The sequence below is a fragment of the Dromiciops gliroides genome, chromosome 1 (assembly GCF_019393635.1).
Source record: "Dromiciops gliroides isolate mDroGli1 chromosome 1, mDroGli1.pri, whole genome shotgun sequence".
In the NCBI taxonomy this organism is placed as follows: domain Eukaryota; kingdom Metazoa; phylum Chordata; class Mammalia; order Microbiotheria; family Microbiotheriidae; genus Dromiciops; species Dromiciops gliroides.
This window is the reverse complement of record NC_057861.1, coordinates 420,053,290-420,063,919: the sequence shown is the minus strand read 5'-3', so window position 1 is coordinate 420,063,919 and position 10,630 is coordinate 420,053,290. Positions and strand designations below refer to the sequence as shown.

The 10,630-nt window shown below is 41.9% G+C and overlaps 1 protein-coding gene across 1 annotated transcript in view; it reads left to right on the top strand.

Annotated features, from left to right (window-relative positions):
- The first annotated feature begins 3,039 nt into the window (after window positions 1-3,039).
- The window catches only part of DNAJC21 (DnaJ heat shock protein family (Hsp40) member C21), a 28,825-nt gene continuing 21,234 nt past the window's right edge, over window positions 3,040-10,630 (top strand). The window contains exon 1 of the mRNA XM_043978968.1: window positions 3,040-3,407. Coding sequence (XP_043834903.1) covers window positions 3,311-3,407 — 97 coding nt within the window. The 5' untranslated portion in view covers window positions 3,040-3,310. The remainder of the gene's footprint in view (window positions 3,408-10,630) is intronic.

The following is a 10,630-nucleotide window of genomic DNA, read 5'->3' as shown; positions in this document are numbered from 1 at the left end:
GGGTTGTCCCATTGATAGCACAATTTCAGTTCCTTTTGACTAACCAATTGAAATCAAACACAGTACATATGAGTCCAGAACTTGGGGACTGACCCACATGGTCACGTTTTGTTTCTTCCCAGAGTTGTTTGTTTGTTTTCTGGGAAATCTCCAAATATGCTAATATCTAGATTTCCACAGCCTCCATAAAAACACTCAAGGTAACAAATGCTTAATGATGGAGAACAGCCTTTATTTTACCCCACAGAAATACTGGAGGAGATGACTCACAGAAAACACATAAAGCATTCACATTGATTCACATTCTGTTCCACTTACTGCCATGTCTTCATCTGGGAATATCCATACTAAGAAACTCTATGGTCAGGCTGACTGGGCAAACACATATCTGCTTCTGCCAGGAAATACCATAAAATCTACCTGCTTTCATTCCACTCTGTAGTCCTCCATATCTCCAAAAAGAAAGAAAGAAAGAAGGAAAGAAATAAAATAAAAGAAAAAAGACACAAAGGAAACAATAAAAAAAAGAAAAAGAAAAAAACCCCAAAGCATGGGAGTGGGTTGTTGGCTATTTTCTTTAGTCTAGCATAGAGAGATGGCCTCTTGTGTCCAAAGTCTGCCTTCCTAAGAGTCCCATATAACCAATCATCTTGGAGGCAGCCCCGGTTCCAGGACAAGAATCAGGAGTTTTCTTTGCACTTTTAAAAAGATAAGATGCCAATGGGCACAATCATGTTATGTGGAGAGAAATATGCTCATCAAATTGGCTGAGGAACTTCCCTGTTTAATCCCCTTATATGTAAATATGAAATGTAAGTAGCAAAAATATATTTGACTAGTTTGCATTATTAAAATAGGCTTAAATTTCCATCATATTGCTTCAATATTTCTTGGGGCCTGTCTCTTCCTGGTGCTTTGAAAATGCTGGACCAGCATCTATGGGTTTCATGAAAATATTTCCTTATCACCATGAATTTTTTGGCTATAGCAATGTATCAAAGAAAAATACAAAATGGCCTCAGTTCTGCCATGTCCCCTTCTGTTTTTGCAGTAATGGTGCCAAAGTGGTAGAGATATAGACAGAGGATGCTATAAGAATCACAGTTTTTAGACTGTCTTTAAACTTTAATTTGACTGTTACTCTAAACATGAGATTCTTTTCCAACTACCCTACTCACTCTTGGGTATGACCAGGGGTTTCTGAATAGGATTTGCTTGTTCAAAAGTCTAGTCATTTGTATAGCATTGGTTTTTGCACTGGTCTTGGACACCTTGGAGAGAGGCTGGGGCTGCAGCAACCACTCTCCTGCAATCTGGTGTCAGCTTTCTCTCCATGGATCCTGGTCACCACATCTCCCTGTCTGCTGGAACTGTTTTCTATGGGTTCACACTGCCCCAGAACTCAGTGAGGAGCATCAGTAATATCCTGCCTCTTTCTACCCTCAAACTATTGCCCTGGTCTTTGAGGTAAATATTAATTCTGAACAGATAATGGAATATTTTAGGCACAATTTTTAGCTGGAATGTGCTTCCTCCTTTCTTCTACTTTATAGAAATCCTTAGATTCCTTCTCAAGTCTCAGCTCAAGTGTCATCTTTTAAAAGAAAGGCTTATTGTGATCCCCCTTAGTAGATACTATCCTCTCACCATGCCCCAGAGATTTCTTTGGCTGCATATGCCAGGCAAATTAAACCTGCCACCTACACCTCCCACATACTTTAATAGAGATAGTGTATAACTGAACCCAAAAGTCTTGGGAATAGCAGCGCCTCCCAGGTCACTAGCTCTGCTTCCAGCCCAGGTCTACCCTGGGGGCAAAAGGGATGGGAACAAGCTTTAATTAAGCTCCTACTATGTAGTAGATGCTTTATAAATGTTATCTCATTTGAACCTTACAACTCTGAGGTAGGTGCTATTATAATTCCCATTTTGAAGTTTGGGAAACAGATCTAGGCATAGGTTAAGTGACTCGCCCGGGGCAACTGCTAGAAAGTGTCAGAATTTGAACTCATGTCTTTCTGACTATTCCCCCCTAGCTATCCCACAGCCATCATTGAGAGGAGCGATCACTGGAGAAGGGGTCCACCTGTTTCTTGCTACCACCATCATCAACTGCCACCAACTGGCAGGTAAGTCTAAGAGCTTGGGGAGCAGCAGCACACCCCCACTGCCGGATCAACAGTCCCACTTTGAATCTTGCCTTTGAAGCCTGAATCAGCTCTGGAAGCAACTCTGCTAAGATGTAGCCTGGCAATTGCTTCTTTGGGTGCTCTAGGCACAGCCACTGAAGACTTAGATAAGAAAGTTTCCACCATCAAAATCCTTGGCACAATCAAATGATTCAGCCTCAACAACTGATAAAATTTTTATCATTGGAAATGACATTAAAGAACATGCATTCACCATCTGCTTTGCCGCAGAGTCCTCCTCATCCCTGCCTTCTGGCTTCCCTGGCTTTCTCCAAGTTTCAGCTAGTCTCATTTTCTACATGAAGCCTTTCTCCCCCCCCCATCCATTATCTATGTTGTTTGTATATCGTTGTCTTCAGGTTGTCTCCCCCGTTAGACTGTGAGCTTCTTAAAAGAAGGCATTGCCGCAGGGTTTTCCCCTTTCTTTGTATCCTCAGCACCTAGCGTGGTCCGTCACATAGTAGGTGCTTAATAAATGCTTGATGACTTGAACCCTAAACACCATGGGACCTTTCCATCTGACATAGCTGTAACTTCCAGTGTTGTCTCGCTTTTTAATTGTGAGTTCCCTGAGAGCAGGGATTGTCTTTTTCTTTTCTTTTTGTATTCCCCGGGTCTGGATGCGAGTCTACCATGTTCTCCCCCCAGCTACTCTTGCAGCATTCAAATAGATTTGCTCCGCCCCGTCTCGGCTAGCCCCTCCCCGTTCCCAGCTTCCGGCCCGCCCCCTTCCAGTCTAGACTGCTCCCCCTACTCCGAGCTAGCGTCTCTTGGCTTTGCTCCGCCCCCTTCCGGCTTCGCTCCCCTCCTTCACCGGCCCCGCCCCTCCCACCTAGGCCCCTCCCCTAGTCTGCACCACACCTACTCCTCCGCCCTTCACCCCCTCCTCCTGGGCCGGTCTAGGGCCCTGCTCGGGACAGACCGGGCCTCCGTGCTCCTTCCGGGACAGGCCCCGCCCCCTCCCCATGTGGTGCCGCCGCCGGCTCCGGCTCCGGCTCCGGCTTCATTCCCTCTTCTGGTAGCGGCCGCCGCCGCCGCTCTCTTGGAGGCCGGAGGAGGAAGAGGAGGACGAGGAGGACGACGACGACGACCCAGCCTCCCGCCGGACCCCCGGCCCCGGCATGAAGTGTCACTACGAGGCGCTGGGGGTGCGGCGCGACGCCAGCGAAGAGGAGCTGAAGAAGGCCTATCGGAGGCTGGCCTTGAAATGGCACCCGGGTAACTACCGGCCCCGGGGCCCGACCCGACCCGACCCGACCAACCGCCTCGCCCGGGAATTAATGCCCCCTCCCCCATCCCGCCCCCAGCCCCGGCGAGAGTTCTCCCCGCCCCTCCCCCCCTTCTAGACAAATCCGTCTGCCCTCTTTCCCAAACAATTCGTGGCTCCCTCCACCCCCTGCGACAGGTCTCCCCCCTTCCTGGAAGCTCCCCATCCCCTTATTATTCCCCTTAGTAACTTGAGTCCCTCCACTCCCAGGTGGGAACCGCCCCCTCTTCTCTCTCCACCCCCCACACCCCCCACGCTGCTGGTGTCCTCTCTGGACCCTCCCTCTGCCGCTCTTCTCCCCCTCGTCCCCGCTCGGCTCCTGGCTTCTCTGTAGGGAGAATGCAACCCTGTGCTCCCCCCCACCCCCACCCTCAAAGAAACTTTAAAGCCATATGTATAACATCATTTATACAATGGAACTAGTATTTTTTGCTGTTACCGTCAGAGAAGACGGGGGGATCTGGGAAGGGCTGAAATCATCATCCAAAACACATTTATTTGTGCAAGTGCAGGCTTGCCACCCCTCTCTTCTGGGTAGCCTACAATTGATGGCAGCGATCAGGCAGCGATAGAGCTTCTGGCCTTGGAATCCCATCTCTGACCCTAGCTGGGTGACTGACCCTGGGCAGCTTGCACAGCCTCTGAGTCCGGAAAATTAGAGTGTTGACCCCTAAATCAGTGATGATCTTTCCTGAGAACCGTGTGCTAGAACTTCCTTTTCAGAATGCAACAACTTTCAGAAATATACTCTTTTGTCTCATAGGGCCCCCTATTTCCAAGATGCAAGATGCCTTTACTTTTAGCCACGTGGAGGTCTATTACCAGCTCCAATTTATGCAGTCAATCTTTAACCAGGTCTGCTCACCGGTTTTTCATTTGAGACTTGGTGTAATCAGTGGTAAAGTTTTAAAGTTAAATGTCTAAAAAATATGGCTGCTTTGAAGGTTTTGTATGGGATTTTAGATTCCGCCCCATCACTGGGCGTGTGTGATTTGTCTTTTAAACTTTCCATTTCTGGAATTATAATGGATGAACATCAGATCCCTTGATATAGTTAAGATATTTTATTATCATTGATCAACTAGTCAGATGTTTATTGAGCTCCAATGTGCCGTGTGTGGATGGGGGAGATAGGAAGGTGAATAAGAAACAACTTGATTAGTTTTCCATAGTTTGTGATTAATACAACCTGATAATAGCAGCAGTCTTTCAAGATGGAAAATTTATGAGTCAGGGATACCTTTTAAATGGAATCATTTCCAACTTTGCAACATGATTTTGTAAGTTCATCACTAGGAGTTTGTTTTGTTTTGTTTTGTTTTTGGTTAGGCCAGTGGTCCATATTTTAGTTTCCAGATTCACCTGTCCGGTGATTTTTGTTTCATAACTAGTTGTGTATAGTTATTTTAAACAGGATTATTCTGTACCAAGTTGTGGTTTAATGAAATGTAATGTAAAACTAAATGTTGCAGATTGAAGTGTTAGCTTCAAAAAGAAGCATTAGTAAGAGATTAAACTTGGTTTTAAGATTTTACATTTGAGGGGTTTTCCAGCTTTGGCTTTGGTCCATTCCCAGCTTTTTTCTAAAGTTTGAGTGCTAACTTTACCCAACATCGAACTTTGTAATTTAACCTTTATTTATAAATAGAGTTAGTAATAATTGTTCTTTATTATCTGACATGAAATGTCGGACATTTTGGTCTTTGATGATATCTTTACATCCTTTGATATTTAAAATGGAGGTTTGTATTAATTTGAAAAGGGGTTCTTTTTAGCTTTTCCCTGTTGAGTGTTTTAATTAATGGTTTGGATGAAAGCATAGGTGGTATTTACCAAATTTGTGGATCATATAAAGCTATTAGTGATAGCTAATTCATGTAATGACAGAATCAAAATCCAGTATGATGTCAGTGAATAGAAATGTGAGGTTGAAACCAACAAACTGCAATTTAACAGCAATAAATGTAGTCTTGAATTTAGGTTAAAAAAGTAAATTCTACAAGTTAAGAATGGATGAGTAACTCGGAGCGAGCAGCACCATTTGAATGCTAAAAACACAAATAGAAGGATGTTATGGAAAGCGTGTTGAATTTGGAGTTGGAAAGGACAAAGTCAGGTCCCAACTCTTCCTCTTACTGACATTGTAACCTTGATCAAGTAAATTACCTCTGTGAGTTTTATTTTCCTTATTTGTAAAATGAGAGAGTAACTAGTTACTTCTAGCTCACAACCAGTGTTTCCATGATCCTTAATCACTAAAACAGCTTCCCAGCAATGAAAACTGCTATTGTGAGTCTATTACTGGATGTGTTCAGGTAGAGGCTGGATGATCATGGTTAAAAAATTTTGTTTTTATTGTGAACTTAATCATCAACAAACATTTCAACATACACAAGAGGCTTGTATAAGAAACTGAAAACACTTCTGTATGATTTGTTTTTTAATAAGTATATACATATATAATGTAATATAATATAGTAAAATATATTTAACAGAAAAGTAATAAAATTATTGAGTCCCCTTCCGAACATTTTTGTTTCCTGGCCATTTAAAATAAGTTTTATTTAGGCATTTTCTTTTTTGTGTGTGTTTGTCTTACCAGTTCATACTAAACCCACTGCCCATACCCACTTCCCAGAGTAGAAGCCCAACCTTGTAAAAAATATGTAGATTCGTGCAAAACAAATCAACATATTGGCCATATATAAGAGTGCACATCTCTATTAAGAGGTGGCAGGTGTAAAAAAAACAAAATAAAAGAGGTGGCAGGTGTGGTTCATTGTCAGTCTTTTGGCAATTTTAGTTTGTTCCTTTGATTAGAGTTCCTAGGTCTTTAAAAGTTGTTTTTCTTCATAAATGGTTGTGCTGGTCCTGTTGATTTCACTGTGCTTCAGTTCATACTAGTCTTCTTATGTCTCTCTGAATCAGTCACATTGCAATTATATACCATATTCATCCATTCCCCAATTGATGGCCAACTGTTTTGTTTACAGTTCTTTGCTACTACAAAAAGTGCTTCTATAAATAATCTTGGGCATATGGATCCTTTTCTGCCATCTTTGATATCTGTAGTATTTGTGCCTTTTAATAATACTGCTGAGTCAAAAGGTATATATAGGTTAGTATTTTTTAGGGTATAGTTTCCAAATCGTTTTCCAGAATGATTGAACCAATTCACAGCTCCACAAATAGTGTATTAATGTGCCCAGTGATCATATATGTTAAAGATGTTTTAGAGTCAGTTCTTTCATTGACTGAAGTTGGAGTAGTTGAATTCTAAGGCCCCTTGAGTTGTAACTCAAGATTTTTAAATAGGTTTTATTGGTAAAGGGAGCTCCTGGATGAGGGGGGATTCCTTCCACCAATCCAGATCTACAACTTATATGAAATTTATAGTCTTAGAGAATTACCTGGGATATTGAGAGGCAGTGACTTGCCATGGTCCTTTATGTTTCAGAGGTGGTACTGAAACTAAGTCTTCCTGATTCTCTAGCTGGCTCTCTGTCTGAAATTATACACTGCCTTTAAGAATACAGAATTTAAACTTGACTAAAATAGAAACTTTTTGAGTTTGGAAACAATGATCTTAAAGGTCTGATTGTTGCCTCTCTGTGTAACTGCCATAAGTAGATAATCATCATCATACCACACATTTGTATTTGTCGTCCTTATGATTGACAGAATGCCTTCTGTTCATTATCTGTTTGAACCCACCAAATGATACTATGTTGTAGGGATCAGCTGTCATAAGGAAACAGTGCTGTGGGGGTCAAGTGACCCCGACCCCCTTTACATGAGTACATGACTTACGGAAGGTAGAATTGACATACGAAGTAAGCAATACAGTCACAGCAGTGCAAATGAAAAATCCATCTTTGTGGAAGATTTTACGTGCATTCCAATGTAGACTAACATAGATTGCTGGTTTCTGGATTTGGAGAGAGTTCCAGTCTAAAAGAAGGCCAAGGTAATTTGGCAGCTAATCTGGATGCTGTGAGTCTATTTCATGGCGTCTGGAAGATTCCTAGCCTTCCGGAGGGTCTTCAGACTAGAGATGGCCAGAACTGCTTTATACCACAGCAGGTTATTCCCACTCAGATTCCTTTAGACCCCAATCTGGGCCAGAATTGTCCAAGCCTTAGGATATAGAAAATTTGAGGTGGTGTCTCCAGATGCTTTGGATCCAATGTCTTTCAAGCTGAGTTTCACTCCTCTCCCTCCCCCTGCCCCTACCTAAACAAAGTTGGCCTTTATACCTACTCCAAGATTATAAAATCACACACTGAAAGTGGTTTAACCAAACTTCCAGTTTTTCATGTAATAGGAGTTTTACTTTGAAGAGTTAGTTATATTTATTTAATTTTTGATGTCTTTTGTCATTATATTGCAGTCATTTCAACCTCCATCCTCCAGACTGAATCCCTCCCTTGTGAAAAATGAAAACAGTTAAGCAAAAACATCTAGTACAATGATCACATCTGACAGGGTATGCACTGTTCTGTCCTAGTAATTCTCTGGCTGTATCTTCTCAGGGAGGAGCCTTTGTTTCATTAGCTGCTGTTGATTTATGTTCTCTTATATTGTTGTCACCATTGTGTGCATTGTTCTTTGGGTTCTGCTTATTTCTGTGTGGTTCAGTTCATACAAACCTTCTCCTATTTCTCTGAACATTTGTTATTTCTTAGTGCACAATAATATTCCTTTACATTAATGTTGTGTGTGTGTGTGTGTGTGTGTGTGTGTGTGTGTGTGTGTGTTTTAGCCATTCCCTCTTTGTATCTTTGGCTCACTGGGTGAGCCTGGAGTCAGAAGGAACCCAGCTTAAGTCTGGCTGCCTCAGACACTTAATAGTAATGTAACCCTGGGTACTTAACCTCTTTTTGCCTCAGTTTTCTCAGTTGTAAAATGGGCATGATAATAGCACCTAGCTTGCAGAGTTGTTGTGAGGATCAAACACAATATTTGTTTAAAACAACAACAAAAGTTCAGTCTGGTGCCTGGCACATCGAAGGTGCTAAATAAATGAATATTCCCTTCTTCTCTCCCTTTGCTGGATATCTGCTTGGATTCTGGCTTTTTGCTACCTCAAAATGGTGCTTTGACTGTTTTGCTGGAACATTATTTTTCTGCCTTTGACTTCTTTGGGTTGTATACCTAATTAGTGAGATTACCAGATCAGAGGTCAGTGTAATTAATTTTCTTGCATAATTCAAAATTGATATCTAGAAACTTCACAAAATTAGGAAAGGTGAAGCTTGGGTCCTGCTTTTGCAGAGATCGGGGATTTGGCAGAGTTCTGTAGGGCTTTTAGTACTAAGATGTTGGCTGGCCTTTTTAGAGCTAGAGAACATTTTATTATAAAGGGTCAGTGCAAATGGCAATTCTTGAAGTACTATGGATTTGGTTTTGAGCAGGCATCCATTTGTACTCTGAACCTCTGGTGGGATCTAAGAAGCAGAGAGTTCTGCAGTGGGGTTAGGGGGAGGAGAGAGAAGGAAGACTGTTACTAGCATCATAAGACTTGTAATAGTTTCTTCTGACATTATAGAACAAAATATGTTTCAATGTAACTAGTACTTTTGGAATCTCTTATAGACATAGAATGTTTTTCTTTAAGGGAGACAAAATGGTTTTGTTTTCTGTGATGAGGGAAGTATAATGAATGAGATCTGACTACCTCTGTGCATTAAGATTTATTTTTGTAAATTCCTTTGGAGAGGAAAATTACAGGTAATGTGGGCAATGTACAGTATGATTTAACGTTAAATAAAGCATCTTTTTAAAGTGTACCTAAATAGTTATATTTTTGGACCTTTGTAAAAATTACACTCAAGGTCTAATGCAGTATTAAATTGTGGCAGGGAGGTGAACCTGGGGTATAGTTGCAATAATAATGGACTTGTAGACATGAATTCTGGTTTCAGTTAACAGCTCTGAAACTTAACTTTGTTTTTTTTGGCAGGGCAATGAGAGTTAAGTGACTTGCCAAGGGTCACACAGCTAGTAAGTGTCAAGTGTTTGAGGCTGGATTTGAACTCAGGTCCTCCTGAAACCAGGGCTGGTGTTTTTCCACTGTGCCACCTAGCTGCCACTGAAACTTAACTTTGGACTGGTGGTTTTGTCTCTCTGAGCCTCTGTTTCCTCAGATGTAAGATAAGGATACTGGTTCTTGGGCTAGCTGTCACACAGGCTGTTGTGAGGAACATGTTTTCTTTAAAGGACCAGGCTAAGGGTACTTAACTTTTGTGTCTGTCATGGAGCCCTTTGGCAGTCTAGTGAAGCCTATAGACCCTTTAATAGAATAATGTTTTTAAAAGCATAAAATTAAATACATAGGATTACAAAGGAAACCAATTTTATTAACATACAGTTATTAAAATATTAAAAAATCAAGTTCACAGACCCCCAGTTAACCTTTGGGCTCGATAAATATGAGTTGTTGTACTTGAAGGTCACGCCAAGGTAAGTTTTAACGAGTTTTTCTAATCAGCAAAGGATTTGAATCTGGACCTAGTGATGGATGGTGAGTTTGTCATCCAGGGAAGGACCCAGTTAAGTGTGAAGAGAGAAGTTTAGCCACAAAAGTTCATGAAGTCTTTCTACTGTAAAGAATTAATTGTTATTTGAGGTTTTTATGACCCCATCGTTTGGCTAGAATTTTAAAAAAATACCTTGGCGCTCACACTGGCCTCTGGGGCTCCACAAACAGCACAGTGCTCCACCCACTGGTTGTAGCTGTCGCCATGGTGCTGGCACCTCACCTCATCACCACTCGCTGATGCCTACATAGGCCTGGCAAAATTATAATGATTGGAAGCCCAGTGAGGGCAGTCATGTGATTGTCAGAGCAGCCAGCCAGTTGGCTGGGGCTGTGTGTGTGGTCAGCCTGGGATCTCCTGGGAAGAAGGGAGGTTTTTTTCGCCATTCTAGCTTGAAACTAGAAGGTGACAGGATGCTGCTGTGTGTTCTCAGCTGATTCCTGGGCAGTGGTGGTGTTCAGGTTGTATAATTTCCCTTTTCTTCTTTTATTTCTTTTCCCTTAATCCTACTGATCCTGTTTGTGTTTTTTTAAGTTCGTTCTTGTTAAATAAATCCTGCTCTGTTTTGAGGGAGGCTGTCTCTTTCCTTGCCCCAGTATTGCAGCGAGTTGCTTAGCTAACACTCCCCAATTAAA